The following is a 19,670-nucleotide window of genomic DNA, read 5'->3' as shown; positions in this document are numbered from 1 at the left end:
AGAACCAGTCTCCTGTGCCATGTGGTAAAGATCAAAGACTCAACAGAGTAGAGAAGGAAACGAGTATGACATTATTTGGAATCTGGTTGTAGTCCTTTAAATGCCAAATTGAGACCACATAGGAATCACTGGGGACAAAATAAATGGTTCTGACTCATAACAATGAACTGCTGGGCCTTGCAGGTCCGGAGGGCACCCTAAAACACTCTTACGACGGCATGGAATGAGGGAAAATGGTGGGAGACCATGAGAGGTAGTTGATTACTGCTGCATGACATAAAGCACTTGGTACACAAGAATCAAATCACTTGTGTGGTGCATGTGGAGCAAGCAGAAGTCGTGAAATCAACTGGTTACACTGTGGGGGCATTTCAACGAGAAGTGGGTAGGGGGGTACATACTAGAGTTTGGTGGAAAAACAAGTAGCCCATCAGTGGAGAGGACACAAAAACAGATCACTTTCAGCGAACGGACACAAGGGAATAATACAGAAAGAGAGATGTTCCTAGCAATCAACGTTAACTTTGCAACAGCAGTAGACTGGGACAAAGTATAGACCATCAACCTAAACCAAAAGCCAAAGTTGGTTTGTCAGGTGCATTCGTTTTTATTGCGAACACCAAGACACCAAGTATTACAGTCTCGTTGCCTTTCCACACAGATTGCATTTCTGTTGCATCTGTTGTTTCATTGCTCGTAAACATTGCATTAGAAGTATTATTTTTGGAGGTACGCAATCCTCACTGTTCGCAAAAGAGATTATGAACAGCAGAGTTTACAATCCACTGGTGATCGCGAACTCTACATATTGAGTGCAACTTGGGGGTCACAGAGCTTCTATCTTTGCACATAATCTGTTTAATTTGTTGCTTCTGTTATTGGATTTATTTCGATACTTTATATATCTAATGTGTATAAACATGTCTGTTTTACCAAGAGGACACGTCTAGCTGGGCATCCTCCCTCCTTATTAATTATAATAACAGTCTTAACCTGTATCTGATCTCGACCTTCACAGCACCTCCTTTCACCTAGGCCTTGACTACTCGGTCAAGCATTCCTGAAGAGGGAGTCTGCCCGAGGACACCATCTTTCAGTTACAATCCGAACACCATGTCTCTGCGTTTCTAGGGAAACTCTAAATAATTATTTCTTAATCATTAACTGTGAACCTTTCTTCCCACTTGAAAGTCTCGTCTATCTTTTGGTTGTTCCTTACTTACGGTCTTTCTATTTGGAACTGTTCAGTTTTCACTCAGTTTTGATTTCTAAGGTTGCAGGCTACTATTATTTAAATTATTTCTTTAGTGACGATTTCGTCGGTGTCTGGTGCAGACCATTTCAGAGCTCCACAGAAGACTGAGAGGGGTAAAAGTGTTTCACAGTCATAAGGAAACAGGGGTAGCTCAAGTTGCTTTTTTCCCCAGAGTTGATTCCTCACCTTCCAGTCACTGTTTAGCGTAGTCCGGGCCTTGGGCTTCTAGAATTTGAGTCAAAGATGCATAGCTTCAGCCGTCAGGTTACATGTGGATTTAAACTCTAGTTGCAGTATCTAGTCTCACTGCACTATCCACAGAAAATTCCATCATTCGCTAATAGGAACTTTAGCGCCTGATTTAGATTTGGCAGAGGGGCTACTCTGTCACAAGCGTGACAGATAGCCTGTCCGCCGAAATCAAAATCCCATTCTATCCAACGGGAATTAGATTTCAGTGGACTGGCTATCCGTCACCATTGGGATGGGGTAACCCCTCAGCTAATATCTAAACCAGGCCCTTAATCCTGACAAAAAAAGGACATGATCTTCTGCGGAATAACCCAAGTGACACACAAAGCGGGCTCTCACCATCATTAACGCAATCCCCGGCCTGAGCAGGATGTACTGCACAGAAACTGACATTAAAATGAGCATTTGAGACAGCCGACTGACTCTTATCAGAGATACTCTACCAGATGGTGGTATTTAAATACATTTTGAACTCTTTATTTGTTTAAAAACTGACAGCAAATGATTTGGCCTTGTCAACACTCAAAATGAGCCTTCAGAAGGCAGCGGCAATCCGGCATTTCTAATTGGAATAGAGCATCCCCTTCCTCAGGGGGGCAGAGAGTTGGCGTATCAGAGGAGTTGACTGGTGAGGTCTCAGCTGAGCGGGCACATGTAGTACATGGCTGGCATCACAAAATGCTCCTGCTTACTTGAGAGCCAGCTGGGTAACAGGTGGCAAGCTATCCGCTCAAGAGCTTTTGTGGCAAAAAGCAGAACCGGCACACCAGTCATATTTAATGACTTCTGTCTCGCCTGGTGGAAGGATGGAGAGGACATAGAAGGAATAAAAGGGCATTACAGGAAGTTTTTTCATTGGAAGGAATAAGAGGGCATCAGAGGAAGACTTTTTCATTGCAATTCTCTTATTTCCGGTAAGTAGCTTAGAGTGTCAGTAGGCAGAAGACTAGCTATATTAGAAACTTTTTGTTGGTGGAGCAAAGAGAGTTTCTTTCAAACTTACACCTTTCTTTTATCAATGAGTCCTCCATCACTTGGGTATCACATGGACTTCTTGGGAGTGAATGGAAGGCTGATGACAATATGCAGATTATTCATGGAATTGGATATCCTCATCCTTTCAGAGCAGCATGAACAAATTGATGTCCCCTAAAGCTGTACTGAAGCACATAGAAATGTACAGTCTGGTCTAATGGAGAGGGTTAGATAGGAATGGACAATGTGTCCTTCCACCAACAGATTTCTAGGAGGAGGTGGGGCAGGGGAACGTGGGTGAGGGGGTTTGGGGTGTGTGTGTGTGTGTGTGCGCGCGCGCACGTGCACGCCTAGTACTTTAATAGTAAATGAGTGCTACATTATCTTGAATAATATGATAACCACAGTTTATGAGCACATCCTGTCTGAATGAACATTGGCAAAGCAAATACGATTGACTTATAGTTAAATTGCTTGTTTATTTTTAGGTGAATGTCTATGTATGTGTTGCGTTATAAGCCTGAGTGATCCTGAATGCGGGTGACTGGCTGGGTGAATGTGAATTGGAGGGGGCATGAGTCGAGATGCTTAATGTTAGTGATGAGCTAATGGTGAATAATCATAAAGTGACTTTCTTTTTTTTTTTTAAAACAGTGTTTACAACTGTTAAAAGTTTTGAAAGAATCACAAGCGGAGTAAACAGCTTTGCTTAGCAATGGTTCAGCAAAAAAGGAGTGAACATTTGCCCCAGACAGATTGTTATTCAATACATAGTGATGTGATGACAGGCCACACTCTGTGCATCTGTCAAAGTCACAGAAGATGTCTTACATATAGGAGAGATTGTTGAAGACATTTTCATTCCATTTGTTTCTTCACTTCCTTTGTTGTTTATTTTTGAGATAGATGGTCCACAGGTTCGCCAGGTGAATAGGCCATGGCCTCTGCCACCCTGGCATAGGAACAACCACCCTATTTAGAGACTGCTGCCTGGAAAGGATCTGTGCACTGTGATGGCATTTACTGCCGCAGTTCTCTTAACAGCAGATGTATGTATTGAGCACAAATATACTATGGTCAAATAGTCAACAAAATATTAATGTTACATGCAAAAAATAGTAATGCACAAATATGTAAGACAAAAATAACATCTGTATAATATCTGGTGGTTGTGAACATATCTGGTACAAAAATATCTAATACAAAAATACAGTATTTTTATAAAAGAAATAACATTATCGATTTGAACATACCTTCTAAAACAATAGTTTACACAAAAAATTAAAAGTATAACAAATATAAATGTATTGTTAAATAATAATGTAAAACAACGGTAAAGACGACATTATGTAAAAAAATAATCTAGTCACTGATAATTATTTCTAGAGAAACAAATTTACTAACGTGTAATTAGAAATATGCTTTACATTTTAAAAGATCAGCTTACAAAAGCATGTATATAAGATACACTATAAATTAAATCACATACATATGTAAAAGACATCTTCAGTGCACTTTAGTAATTATAAAACCATCCACAATAAATGTTACAATATAACAATATTTAAATATACTTAAACATATCCACCGTTTATATTTTATAAACATTATTTTATTAAATATATTTTCTTTACAAAGTCCTACACATACACAACATTATTTAAAAAAAATCAAACAGAAAGTTCATCAAACAAAATATCATAGTAAAGAAATTATATTACACACATTCCTAAAAGCATTAAAAAAAATTAGGGAAGTGGGTGGAAAGATTTAGTATTCTAACTCCAGCCCAACATAAATTTAGAAAAAGTCATATCTGGATGGGATGTCATGTTTATTATTCTATCTCCAGTTTAATGTGTTTATATTTAAGGAACTCATATTTCCTATTCTAACTCCTTACTAATATTGGGGAAAGTGGATTTATTTGTGAGTGTTGTGGGCAGACTTGCCATTCTAACTCCATTCTCACGATCACTGGACAAAGTGTGAATATATATGCAATGAGGTCTGATTTACTTACAAATAAAGGAGCATATGTTTGGCAGAGAAAATGTACTATTCTAACTCCTGCCTCCCGACCACTGGGGAAATAAGCACATTGAGGTTGAGGCAGAGGCATCAGATTTAGTATTCTACTGCCAGTCTTTCTAACATTGTAGAAAGTGTAGATAATTGTGGGGAAGATGGAGTGGCTGATTCACTACACCAACTCCAGTATTACCAATATTAGAGAAAGTGCATATTGGGAGGGTTCAGATTTACTGTTCAAACTCCAGTCCCACAAACACTGGGGAAAGTTTGTTTTAACTTTTGTCCCACTAATGCTGGGAACAGTGCTTATATTTGGGAGTAGAGGGAAGGTCAGATTTAGAATGATAACTCCAGTCCTGATAATACTGGAGTAAGGGCATATATTTGCGGGGATTGGGATAGGTGGATTTAATATTATAACGTAATTCTTCCAAATACTGAGTAAAGTACCTATATTTGGGAAGTAATATTTACTATTCTAACTTCAGTGCTAATTATACTGGAGAAAGTGCATATGTTTATTAAGGGAGTTAGATTTACAAATCTAACGCCACTCCAATATGTGAAAAAATTGCAAAAAAATGTAATGATATATTATAATAATATAATAATAATGAACTGCATAAATATAACATTTTAATAAACTCTACCCAGTCAATCTCACATTAAACTCAAAAAATATATAAGCGATAAAAAGACATACAAAATACTTACAATATACTTACCCTCAATATTTAATTCCATGATCATTTTTCACAGCTGTTATTTTGAGCACTCCTTCAAACACTGAATAGGGCAAACTGTCAATTACAATATTATAATGTGTTTTTGCTAATGTAAGGAGTCAATGTAATTGTCAGGTTAGATCATCATGTACTCCGTAATGCAAGTTTGATGGTATAGAATTTAATGATGTCACTGTGGGATCATAAGCCTGTTTTGCTGTAAGAGTTCCCTATAAGTTGATCCTAGCAATCTGTAGAGTCCTGTTCTCTATAAGCTACTTCATTAAAATGCTAGACCGCTTTATAGGCTCATATTTATTCATTAACAGGTGTGAAATGAGCTGGATGCTGCATCAATAAAGTCCTCTTTTTGTGCCGTTGGTCCAAACTTGAAGTCTTGCTTCCCACTTCACGTCTACTTCAGGTTTTTTGCTTTTGAAAATCAGGTCTCTTGTAACATCTACGTCTGGTAAGGGTCTCAGATGATCCCCTATCTGAACAAACAGAGCACATGAGCCATGCGCTCACCTGCTCCTTTAGGGCTGAAACTAGAAATAAGTGATGTTCTCACTCTAAAAGCCAGTATCAGTTTTGAAGTATTAGTGAACCTATCGACTCAGCAGTCTTTAGGGTCAGGTTCTCAAGGAGGCAATGGAAACAGACACCAGTTGCTACCCTCGTGCTCAAGCATGACTGCTGCCAACACTATCACAAACATGCAATGACCTGCAATCCTCAACCAGAGACATGAAACAAGTTATATGTTACATATACCATCCTGACAAATCTACTTATCATCTCACTCAAGGAATGGAATTCCATGAGCTTAAAGCCAGACTTCCCTAAGCAGACAACAAAAGTGGCCTCTTGGAAAGGAACCACAATAAAAGCTTGTTGTCGGGTTTTTTATGGCTATATGCAGCGGCCATCCAGGGCAGGAGTCAACTGAAGGCTTTGGGTGATGGTTAAGGCCCTACTTGTGAAATCCTTTTAAGGCAAAACTGTAAACACAAGAATAGCCTCAAACAAGGTAGCTGCATGGCCTTTCTCAGGCAGGAGAGCTTGTTTGTGAAACCAAATACATCAATATGCCTCGACTGAAGGATGGAAGTGGCTCTTGCACCCCTGTTCAGGGCCTTGTTATGTGTTCAGAGGCTAATAGGGTAAGCAGGCCAGGGAGAAAACAGCAACAACAGAGAGCCGCAGTACACTTTAAAGCAGCCAAACTAGTTGCAAGTGCTTTTCTTCTCACTAGGGGCACTGGACCAAAGACCATGTCTAGAGCAGGAGAGTAGTTAAAATTTGTTTGCTGGATTATTCCTAGGCAAAAACAGTTTCCCAAAAGAAGCCAATTTACTTTTGCATTTCTACTGGTAAATGTAAGCCAGGTTCAGGACAGCCTTTTGTGGCAGATTTGTATGAAAGTAACAGAGTCAGTTGTTAATGTTGGATAGCACCACCTAATCAAATGCTGTCTTACTGCAACATTGGCACTTTTGGGCCTGATTTAGATCCTGACGGACGTGTCACTCCATCACTCCACTGAATGACCTTCTTTAAAGAATAGGCACAGAATTTGCATTAGGCCCTATCTTCCTGTCTGCTGTCTGATCTGTACAACTGCCTGTTATTACTATCCTGAAACAGCTTTTGCATGTTTTTAAATATCTCATATCTTTTATTGGGCAAAAACAAGGTCAATTATTGTTTGGATTTTTCAAACCTAGCATTTGGACTTCCCACATAAATCTATGAGTGAATGGGACACTTGGCTTTCTATTTTAAAATTGGACAATAATATGTACTCCATGCGTTTGATCCGAGTGACAAGTACAATGTAGATAACCTGCAGTTTTGGCCACCAGGAGTCTCTCTGTGCTTTGAGTTGTCCTAAGTGCAGCTCACCATGATGTTGGATTAATAACTTGTCTCAGTGTAAGAGAATAAAAGCAAGAGGAACTGCTAGAGAGTTATGTGAGGAAATTGGTACAGAAAATTGTTACAGCTTGTAAATCAGGAGAAAACAAAGGAAGAGAGGGCTACTTGCAACACTGACACAAGTGCCTATTCAAGAGATGTGTGAATTGTTGTATTCACATCACTAATTCATCACCATTGTTTCCATAATGGAGGCAAGTCTTTTCGTGCAGAAATACCTCCAGAAGACCTAGGATAGTTAATATTAAAGCACTGAGACACTATGGTGATTTCTACTCCCAGTGCCATGACATAAGGTACAGTCTCGTCAATCTCATGATCTTGTTTCTCTCGACTTTAGCCCTGGAGGAAAACCACTTTTAAGGCTATCAATCAGGCGCCAGGGTTATCATTCTGTCTAGTTATAGAGAAACCATTTTTGAAACCCTGGTGTTTCCTTGGTGTCTGTTAAGCACTGGAGGTACAACCTTGCTAGATCCAGGGATCTGCTAGGTGAATATAAAAAGAAAAGTAATGAAAGGGGATAGGACCAAATAAGGCTGTAGTTTCACAGTGTTGAAAAGGACGGAACACTGCTTGGTTGAAGGAAGTGAACATCGCCTAGTGGTATGGTGGTGCAGATGAAACTTGAATTCACCTTGAAGATGAATCAGAATCCTGTTCTTCAATCAGTTTCCATACCACTGCTGGCAACAGGATGGGAGTGGGTCCAGCACACGCTAACTTCGGAACTGGATGTGCTATGCTTGAACTGTGCCTGGAATGGTCTTTATACAGACCCTTAGTCCTTTCTGCTGATACTGGTGGAGGTATTGAAGGGCACATTGGGCTGCGTTCGTTCCTTTGTGAAGTAAGTAAACAACCAACAGGTCAGTAACTTTGAGTTGATGTCATACCAGATGGCACTTCTGATATATTTAAATATGTGCCATACATAACACCTGCATCCTTTAGTAATGATTTACATAATTTGTACTAGCTGTACTGCTTATATACTCATATTTAAGAGACAGGCGTGAACATTTCGTTAACTACCATTACAAAATTATTTGGATTTCATTCTGATCTCGTGACATGTACAATCACTTTTTGCTCGACTAGTTACCTTTGTAACTACTTCTACGGTATTAACTGATTCACACCCAGCATCTCCATACCATCCTAACAATACATAAAAAGACTAGTATTGTATGTATTGTGACCAAGTGCAACTGTGTCTTTCATGAAGATTTCACAGCTGAAACGTAACTTCTATTTTTCTATATTGAATGTAGCTCGTACTTTTACCCTACAGTGTATGACTACAGGGAGATTCTCCCCCTCAAACTGCAAATTCAGAAAGTACCTTAATTGTGCATGGTAAGCTTGCTGCAATGGTATTCTTGTTTCCTCTTCCACCATCTTCGCTTTTTTGTGCACTTCCTCACTGTGTTCCGTATTTTATTCAGTAATGCATAATTGCAATTCCCTATGCTAAATATTATGGCCCTCATTATGACTTCGGCGGATGGAATAGCCCGTCCACCGAAGTCCCAAAGGGTAGGCTGGCGCCAGTGTGGCAGCCTCCCTGCCCGGGCCATTACGAGTTTCCCAGTGGGTCAGCTGGAAACGGCCTACAGCACTGTCTCCGGCTCATAATAGAGCCCGGCAGCAATGCTGTAGTATGTAGGGTCCACCAGCACCCATCGCAATGTTCACGGTCTACTATGCAGACAGTGAACACTGTGATGGGGCTGACCGAGCGGGCACCTGCACTGCCCTTGCCAAGTGTAGGGGGGCCCCTTGGGGCCTCTTGCACCCTGTCTCTGCCAGCTTTTTCATGGCAGGCTTACCGCCATGAAACCGCTGGCGGATTAGGACCGCCAGACCATCATGTAGACTAAAACTGGCGGTCCAACCACGGCGCTTCTGCTGTGGTCGTAATATGGTGCTCGGACCACCAGGGTCATAATGAGGCCCTATGTGTCTATGCGGACAACCAGAGTTTTTCAATTTTGTTTAACCTGCAGAAATATACTGTGGCAAACAAGATACTATATATTTTGGTTGTTTTCAGTGTTTGATATCGGTCTACAATTATGCCTAGCTTACTAGAAGGGTGCTACTCATCGAAAAGCGCTTCGACGCCTCGTCAGGGGTGGTAAGCGCTATATAAATACGATTACAATACAATACAATACAATACATGACCATTATATAGGGATCTTTAAGTCTTGATTAAGGCCACGCACCCTATTAGGCACTAGTGATAGGCCGAAACAGGTTGACGTAGTAATACGGATAATGGGCCATTAATAACCAACTATCATCCTATGTGTTGTATCCATTAACCGTGCTGAATATTCTGATGTGTGGGGGCTAACGCTCTAAGCAGTTTTAACTTTAAATATTTTTTCTAATAATTCTAATTCCTAAATATAATACCCCAAACTCCCACACATGGCAGAGCACATCCAAACTCAGAAATGTATCTTAGTTGTGGGAAAAGCCCAATTATGAAACATGTCACAAGTTGTGGGTGATGCTGTGTTTAATATCAGAAGGCTCTCCTTTATTTAATTAGAATAATACTAAACCTATTACTACTTTTTAACCACCATCCCATTTTTGTATTATTATAAAATAATAGTCATGTACCAGACATTGACAAGTTTAGGTCTTCCTACTCTCTGTCCATTCAGCACTTCTCTAACTGCAGTTACAAAAGCACTGAAACATTTCCAAGTAAAGCTTACAACAAATGCCAACCATTCCCCTACATGTTGTGTTAATTCTCTGCCCCATCCTACCCCATTCAACCAAGTGATGTTTATTTCAAGGAACCACAGCTCAGGTATCTTGCTGCTTAAGTGGAAAGCAAGTTTCGAAAGGATTTCACAGTCATTTAATTTCATTAATGGAAACTCAGCTGGATTGTTTCAGCACACCTGCTTTTCAAAGGGATTTTACAGAAATAGTACAAACTGTTCTGAAAAGGTTAGGAGTATGCAAGAATGTGGCACATACATATTTTATATACATAAATATATGTATATTTAGAGAGAGAGTGTGAGAGATATCTATCTATCTATATGTGTGTGTGTGTGTGTGTGTGTGAGTGTGTGACGACAGTTTCTCCTCCGCTTATTACGGTCTGAATTCTATTTAAACTATCCACACAGCAAGTGTGAATACGGTGTTCAAGGTTTTGTTGTCTGCCTCGACCACTTTAATGGAAAACCTTTAATAAACCAGTACTTTGTAGGATTACTCATATGCTAACAAAAGAAAATAAACCTAATACGTTCTCGGATATGCGATCCTAGACATTAAAAGCAGTTACACTAATCTGACAGAGCCTTGAAATACAAAGCATAGTATGTATATTGAAAGTGATCGAATTAGCCCACATGCATATGAAAGAATGCCGGAATTGAGAAATAAATTCATACCGAGTGGTTTTGGAGTGTTGTTATAAATAAAGGAACTGGCAGAAAACTTAAGGTATGACTGCATTAACTTTTCTGACAGAACCCAGCGACGCTTCAATATTGGACACTGAAATGTGACGCAGTATTACGGCATCTGTTTTTGCGCTAATAAAAATATTTTGTTTGTTAACAAATACATGTGAGGGTGCCATATATATATATATATATATATATATATATATATTTGACAGTAAGGAGACGATGTCAAAACACACTTGAATTGCGATGTTTACCAGTATGAGGACTAGATGCCAGTGAAATAACGCACTTTGTAAATTGGTCGTTTTCAGTATTATGAATGTGTAATGAATTGTTTATTATGTTTATTCAGAGTGTAAGTGTAGGGCGACGCTCTCTTGGATTCCCGGGTTTAAGCAATGTTCCTACAAACCCTGGGTAGGACTGTATAGCAACGTGGATGCCTGAGCATGAACGCGCCAGAGGGATGAACTGACACAAAGAGTTGAACAATGTTCATTCACTAGGGGACAGATTTATTCCCTTCAGTGTGCTGAAGTTGATCCTCACCTGGAGGTGGATAGGGTCAGAAGGGTTGCGCCTATTCGCTCATTTAAGTGTTCTTGAGGGTTTAGCCACATCTGTTGCATATTTATGTCTAGGTTTGGTTTCTTGTGAGTAATGATTGTGTTTCGATTTACTTTATATATTTTTTTCTGACTGTTCTTTTCCCAGCAGAGCAATCATCTCCGGAAAAAAATGTGAGAGAAAATATCTTACATTTTTAGAAACTGACTTTATATTAATTCTGGATCTAGAGGTATATGACTTGATTAAGTCCGTGTTTATCCCTTATAGAACGGTATGGTGAACTAAAAACAACTTCTAATAATGAGGTATCACTGAATGAATCAGAGACTTTTGGTCCTGACAAAGGCCTCGGACCTTCGGTACATTTTTTAAGACAGCCGAAACACGTTGATCAGCAACATAGGATGGTAGGGTAATTAATATCCCTCGTTATCATTCATTTTGCTTTAAATCCTATCAGGACATACAATAGTAAAATTATGTTAGGATGGTTGTAGGTAGTTTCAACAGTTCAAATATTTTATTTCTGGTGATGTGGAGTGACAACTCTACGAATAAGAAATTTAAAAAAACCTTGCTTCCAATAACAGTGGTACAGCCCGCCTTGGACTCTCCTGGGTACAAGGCGTAGGAAGCCCGACGATGAAGCATGCCACATTTCAATCTGGGTGAGGGCCTTGCAAGCAATTCCCAGAGATAATTCTGCGTAAGTGAAAGGGAAACACAACTAAAAGTAGCCCTCTCATTTTGATGTGAATTTGGATATACAGAGAGGAAGAAGGACAAGGTAGATGACCTCTCACCCCATAATTGTGTAAAAGGATCTAGATGACTATCATTCTTTATGGGTGCGCACACCAAGGCCTGCACGTTTGGACGGAGAGAGATCTTCCTACTAGTGGGCTTAAGGTGGAAGTCTAGACAGACATGATAAAAGCTCAGCTCATGAGAGAGCTGCTATGCCATCAGTACAAATTAGACGGAGCCCACCAAAGAGGACAGAAGCCTCCAACCAGGTAATAGGAGCTAATTTTCACAGTGACACTGTTAAGCCCCAGGTGATGTATACCTAACTTGTTGATGCATACAAAATGTTTGGGATATGCAACTGTGCCTTTGCAAATGAATGAACGCACACCAATGTGTTCACAGGAGCACACTGTTCATGATACAGTCGTAGATGTTCTGCTTCCCTCAGAACTAGACTAGAAGTCAAAATATTGGACCTGCTCTCACCATCACTCCAGGTAACCACGCCTCTTCCATATTCACTGGGCAGCACATATCATTCGCCTGCAACATAACATGCCATTTTGCCCGAAGAGTTAGCTTGATCATATTAGGAACACAACCTTCAATGACCCAAAATGGCATTCCTGTTTCGAAGAAACTGAAGTCCTCTGATAGCAAGTTTTCCAGCATCGATTGGCAAACTGTTGCTAGGACAACAATGTAACCTTGATTTCTGCCAACTATGAAGCCTTCTTCCAGAGAAAGGAAGATAGCTTTCTTAAACTCACATATAATAATCCCTCCTTGGAAGGTGGCGCAAATGATTAAAGTCACAGGAGGTTCTATACTAATAGCACAGCAGAATGATGGCAGTAAATGTCAGACATGTGGCTTTAAATTTTCTTTCCCTGAAAATGTAATGTGGGATGTGAAATCAACTCTCCCGCACAAAAACCTCACTGATCGGTACTTCGACAGAAAAAATGCCTGAAAGCAAGTATCCCCTCAAGAGAAATACGGAGAAGTACCGCATTTTTAATTACAACCACGTTTCTCAGTTGCAGTGAGAGCTCCCATTTTGTCATTTTTAATTATGACTATTAAGAGGTCATAATGTAATGTGCAGTGTGTGATAGATTTAATGATGGACCGCTGAGGCATAATCAAATTCCTTTCAACCCTATATTGTACTCCGTGTTTCTTCTTGACTCGATTGATGTTATAGCTCAAAATGATGTATGTATATTACGATCGTATGGGTTAATTTTGGAGGTGATTGTGTACTTTTCAGGCCTGTTAAATTCCAGTCACCGTTGCTTTGTTATAGCTGAGTCAGATCTAGGTTAAACAATGGTAAATGAGGTCATAGTTAAGGGGTATTGTCCACACTTACAGGCAATAACAGCATGTTATTACCCTCCCCGATGTTATGGGCCCTAGCTGCCGGTGAGGGCGCACGACAAGGAGGGAAGTAAGAGCAATAACACTATTCGCCACCCCAAACTAGAGAGCGTCGACGGAGAAAGTGCTTTCTTTCACCTCAATCAGATGGGCACAGTTGCTGTCTCATATTGTGCTCCACCTGCCACCTCCACTGAAGCAGCCATTTTAGACACTGGTGTCTAGGCTCCTCCCACTGTATTGGTGAAGGGGAGCGTAAGCCCGATTACCAGAGAAGTAGAAAAAGATAAAACAAATAAATTAATTTGTTTATAGAGTTTTCCACTTTTCTTTGGTTGACTGGGCTCCACAACCCTCAGCATTTCATTTTATTTAAACCAATTTTTATTTCTTCTTAATATAGCAACACACAAGCATGTCATATACATACAGATACATGATGCAAGACCATGGTAGGAATTCTCATAGAGGTCCTAGTTGCTGTATGTCTGCAAGCTTATTACAGCAGGAGTACTTGGTCCTAAGTTGCAAACAGGTAATTAAACAATCAGAACTTTTAGGTCTGTTCCGCTAACCAGCGCGATGACCATTGCAATGGCGACGCCAGGTAATAATTTTAGAAGTTGGTGGCTCCGAGTCCTCCATTTTCCACTGAAAGCTGGAGCCTGTGTAGTGCAACCCAATGCTGGCGCTTATTCCAAAGGAAGTCTCCCAGCATGGTACGTAGTGTGATGAATGTGTTGCGGGGTATGTGCGCTGGAAGGTTGTGAAAAAAATATAGCAGGCGCAGACGCCTGACCATGTTAGATAGGGACACTCAACCGTGGAAGGTAAGAGGGAGCGTTCGCCAGCATTTGGGGGCACAGGGAGGCGATGGCCCTGGTAAGATTGCCATCTATGTGGTCCTGTGTGTTGTGGTAGATACAGATGCCTAAGAAGTGGAAGGTGCGTGGTTCCCAGCGTAGGAGGCGTGTACCCACTGTAAAGAGCTGCAGTCTGGGCACAGCAGGAAAAGACACGATTTAGCCCAGTTTTCTGAGACATGACTCTCTTAGGTTTAGGGAAGATGTTGATACTGCTCCCCCCCAGCGTCTATGAGGCTCCAAGGAACCTCCCTAGATCAAGGCCAAAGTGCATCAAAAATAGTGAAATGTGACCTCCAAGATGGTATTTGGGCAGAGGAGGATGCCATAGGGGGGCTACTGAATGATACCCCAAGGGCCTTAACAATATGAGTGAAATAATACACTCAAGGAAAATATCAAATACAATCACACAATAAAACTAATTGTGCATTTAAAACTGAAAATGGCTGTAAAGAGTAGTGGGACAATTTAAAAGTAAAATTAAATGTAGGGGAGTTTCTTTCCCCCTGTTTTAAGGTATATTCTCGTGGCAGAAATGCAATCGGAGATCCTGGGACTGAGAGAGGGGACATCAGGATTAGGGGCAGTGTTGCGCAGGAGGAGCAACCCTTCTACATGTGTAGTATAGTTAGGGCTGGATGGTAAGTACCTCTATTCATTTTCAAACCGACAAGTTCACCACTCACAGATGATAATTATGGCACTAAAGCCACTTGTCAATTGGCATAAAGATTGTAGGTGGTTAGAAAATAGAACAATGAGATACCCTCTTCTCATTAACCTTTCATTCAAAGTCAAATATGTCTTCATAGTATACAGCCTATACAAGGTGAACAAATCAGCCACTTTAACTGAAGCGGAAATACTTTAGTGATAAAACTAAATATGCTTAGTTCCACTTAAAGCAAATGAAAACAATAAACCCTAGATGGTAAATTTGTCATAAGGCTTGCTTAATGGATTTGCTGAACCAGGCAACAACATTAACACAATATCATTAGCTGCTTCCAACTCCCTTCTTGGTGGATGTCTGCAGCATGGTCTTGATTCCTGATCGCCCTTATACAGATTCAATGAAAGCTTTTGTGTTTATATACTCGCGATTAACACCCTGCAGTGCTAACACCCCCTAGTAACCTCCAGGTAGAGAGTTTAGTAGTTTCTGAAGAGCAGAGAGGATTTGTTCTGATAAGAATGACATATATTAAGGTAGAGGTACCCTTGTGCACTCCTCATAATTCTACTTCACCAATTTATACTCTATAAACTATACAGTGTGGTATTTTTATTATGCGTTTAACTAAGAACTGAGTTTTTTTTATTTGACTTCAAAGCTTTGACAAATCTGAAGGTCCTGCAAAAAAAAAAAGATGGATGTCAATGAGAAATGTGAATTTTGTAAGACTTTCCTCTGCAATCTTCTATCAAAGGAGGAAAAAACAGTAGAATATCAGTTGAGTCACTTATTTAAGAGGACTCTTAAATCTTGTTTCTTTCTCTTCCCAAGCTATATATTAGACTATATGAATTTGTTCCTACAGACATACTGCATGAAGTTATAATGTTATTGTTTTAATCCAACTGCACGTCAAGGCGTATTTAATAAAACCAGGATACAAAAATGAATGTTACTATCTTCAAGAGCCTCTGCAAATGATCTTCAATCTTAATGAAGACAAAGGGTGATTCCAAGCAATTCACATGATATGCAGCATTCCCAATTCATCATAGTTGTGTCTGCAGAAGCTTAGTTGGTAAGCTTGTTCATAATTTGTTCATAATTTCCTGAGAATTCATTCGACAACCAAAACACATAATAGAGCTGCTTAGTCAAGTTATGGTGCACCATTCTACAACAGATCACGTGTTCAAACGAGATCAACAATATTTGACTCGTGAATTTGTACTTTTTTTCATCTATAATAATTTATTAACAGTAAAAAAGCTTTTGTAGAAAAGGAGAACGCTAAGAGCTCTATTTTTCCGAGTTTGTAGAAAGGAAAGAGATTGTTCACGCAAAAATAAACAAAAAACAGTTATTTGTTACAACGCCCCCTACCTGTCCTTCCACAATCCACTTGGAGATAGACGTCTTTCCATCATATCCAGGTCTGAACTGAAGGGTAGCAGACCGTGGGCTGATGTTCGAAATGACCAGATTGGATGGGGACCCCGGCAGTTCTAGAGAAAACAAGGAAAGTGTACTTCATCTTGGCAGGCAGTAGCACATATCAGTATTTTGGATCAAGGCTATCAGGAGTTTGGAACAGCTCGTCTTAAAAATATTGTCAATGAAACCTCCCAGTGTCTTGCAATTCAAACTAAACACTAGAGGCCTTATTAGGAGCAGCTCACATTGGCGCACAGAACTAAGAAAATTCATCTTGCACATTTTTTATTTACTAAGCATACAACAGTAAATGAGGCAGTCCATTTATTTGAGTATTTTTATAGAGGGCAAACATAGAGGAAAGGTCCTGTGAAACCAATGCAGAAAGTTATACAGCAGCTCTGCTGCTTATGAATCATTTCACGGCCACTGTGTGCTTAACAAGGGATTCAGATCAATAAGGCCTATTGCTGCAGGTCAAATAATAAAAGAATGATTGAAACAGTTTTAGCATTAACACAGATTCTTCGTTCAGACGTAAGAAATGGAGAACTATGTATTTGCTCCACTTCTAAGATAGCACAGCCAAGTATAATGCAAGTTAGTATACTATATTTTTTGCCTTTGTGCCCAACTGTATTTTAGAGCAAATGCGGATGCTCCAATCTATAGGTCGCAAGTAATACAAGTGGTGCAATATGTTTCACCCTTCTCTAAACCCCAATGCAAAACTTTACATCACATGGCCTACAGAGAGCATCTGCCGTCTTTGAACATATCTGGATGTGTACATCTGTAGAAAATATGAGCGCATGCTCTGCTCACCCTGTAGTTTATTTTAAGGGTTCACTATTTTTCATGCTTCATGCAGCTTGTGAACATTCTTTTTCCGTTCACTGACTGCTGCAAAGTCTTTTTTTTTTTTTAAGTGTTGCCTTTTTTGCTATTAAATTTGATTCCTAATTTCCTATTTTTTTCCCAATTGTCTGTGGAAGCCTAAGGGGAATCTTTCTTTCATTCTTTGACTACAGCATAGTCTTATTTCTAATTATTAGCACTTTCCGTTTTTTTAGATATATTTTTTTTTAAAGAAATCCCCCCCCCCCCCCCCACCGGGTTACTAAAACACAAACCTATAATCTAGTAATTGCTTGACCTCAATTATCTTCGAGTCAGTGCTTAATTTGTAAATAAAAATGTGCCGGTGCTCAAAGCCCTCCTCTTAAACATACAGCTGCTGCAGTTAAATGCGCGAGCACAGAATACTGTGACAGGTAATCCTAAAGTCATCTCAGGCCTCTTTAATCCATTTACAGCCACTCTCTGCCCCTCCAGCTCACTCTTGCAGCTTTATGCTTTCTCCCATTGTGACACTTTTTCGTTTTTCTCTTCCTCCGTCTTTTCCATATATGTCTTTTGCTCACAGTAAATGATTGAGGCAGAAAAATAAGTGCCAGCCCTAAAAAGTAAGTGTTGGTGCCTCGCACCGGAAACCACAATCACAAATTAAGCACTGCTTCGAGCTGAGGTTGACTCGCACATCTATCAATTAGGCTGCACACGAATCTGGTCCACCATTTTATCACCTTGGAAGGTGGCCCATGCTGCCCTGAGTGAGTGCATCCTTTGGGACTCAGACACACTCTGCCATTTACTAGTGAGTCTGGGGTAATACTCTCAGTTGCATTAAAACTATAGGCCTGCACTTTTTTTTGTATTTAGCACAGCCCCTTGGACACACCCACTGTGCTGATTTACTATGGATCTGAACTAAAACCTTCGAGAGCTACAGACATTAACTGACATGCCTGCACCAGGACACATTAGGTCATCTTCCAGTGCACTATATTGCTTTGTAAGTTACCTCTCTACCGTACTTTTCATATTAAACTAGTGCATGTGTTTTTCATTATTTCGTGTATTTTTTTTCAATTATTTTTTCAACCACCAAATTGTGATTACAACTTCACATTTTAAGTATACCTGTTGGTGCACTATTGCACACACTGTAACTCATTTTTTTTTTTTTTTTTTAAGAGCTTATCATTCTTTTCCTTGTCCCTCATTCACAGATACCTCGAAACGACTTGCCAGCAGATTATTTATAAGCAAGTAACAAAAACGCGTGCATCCATAGTGCATGACTTATTTTTATTTTTCTGTGTAAAATGTAACATTAATGTTGCTTATGGTCAACTGGCCAATCTGTTGCCTAAAAGTACTATAACTTCTGTATAACTAAAATGGAATGTCACTGAAACATTGTCGATGTCATCATGACACAGCATCAGGCATACCTTCAGGAAGTGGCATGCCCGCTAGTAGTGAGGAGCGGGAAGCAGACAATAAGCTGCGGTGAAGGGGAGGAGCTTATGGGAATTTAGTGGTCTGTGAGAATGGAGCTGAGGTGCTGGAGCAAGAACAGAGGTAACCTTTGAAAGTGTTGGGGTGAGCACAGTGCACCACCGCTCCCCTAAAAACAAAATAAAGCACCCCACTCCCTCTGAAAGCCAAATAAAACACCCCTTCCATCCAAAAGCCCAAAATAAAACAAACCCTCCCTCCAAAAGCCCAAAGTAAAACAACCCCTCCCTCCAAAAGCTCAAAAGTAAACAACTTCACTAACATTCTACGAACATTCAAAGTGATTTTTTTCTGATGGGCACGGGGAAGAAGTCGAGCACAATAGCTGGTTTCATGGCAAATTAATGGGCCACTGTTAGCTGTGGTGACATCAATGACCGCTTCACGTAAAAACTGTTCCCTTGACTGGTATATTATTTTTCCTTGGGTTTTTAGAAATTTTGCAGAGCCGGCTAGGATACTGCCAACAACAAACACAACCGCTTGGCATGCACCACTTTGTTATTCATAGCGTTTACTAGCCCATGCTGTCAGTGAGGCCTCGTCCAAATTTCAAGAGCTACTTTTAGGTTTGAAGTTATTCACATTTTTGTTCTGCCCAATACAGCGTGGGGAAATGGGTCAGCCCAATTCAGCCACTGGCTAACTTCACTGTGAGTGATGCCAATCTGCTCTTTCACAAACAGTACACCCACAAAGTAGTTTCTTTCAATGCCAGGAACTACTATGGCATTGTGCGCCATCTGAGACCGGAAAAAAAATCCTATTTTTTTCCAGTATTAGTGAGGGCTTAGCAACTCCAAAAACGATGTCTTATAAAAACTAAAACAAAGCAGAAAAGGCTTAACAAAGCCCAAATGTTGGCAGCTAATGCCAATGTTTGTTATTACTTTAGTCTCTAGGTGTATGGAAAATCTCATTGTGTTGCTCACATGACAATGTTATTTTCAAGACATACTCCTGGGACGTCGATATTTAGGGTCACGAAAGCTTTACATA

The 19,670-nt window shown here is 40.0% G+C and overlaps 1 protein-coding gene across 1 annotated transcript in view; it reads right to left on the bottom strand.

Annotated features, from left to right (window-relative positions):
• The window catches only part of SDK1 (sidekick cell adhesion molecule 1), a 2,061,301-nt gene that overhangs the window by 508,399 nt on the left and 1,533,232 nt on the right, over positions 1 to 19,670 (bottom strand). The window contains exon 22 of the mRNA XM_069209963.1: positions 16,257 to 16,378. Within this exon, the coding sequence (XP_069066064.1) occupies positions 16,257 to 16,378 (122 nt within the window). The remainder of the gene's footprint in view (positions 1 to 16,256; positions 16,379 to 19,670) is intronic.

The sequence above is a fragment of the Pleurodeles waltl genome, chromosome 10 (assembly GCF_031143425.1).
Source record: "Pleurodeles waltl isolate 20211129_DDA chromosome 10, aPleWal1.hap1.20221129, whole genome shotgun sequence".
In the NCBI taxonomy this organism is placed as follows: Eukaryota; Metazoa; Chordata; class Amphibia; order Caudata; family Salamandridae; genus Pleurodeles; species Pleurodeles waltl.
Note: the sequence above shows the minus strand (reverse complement) of the source record. Positions and strands in the feature narration are given on the sequence as shown.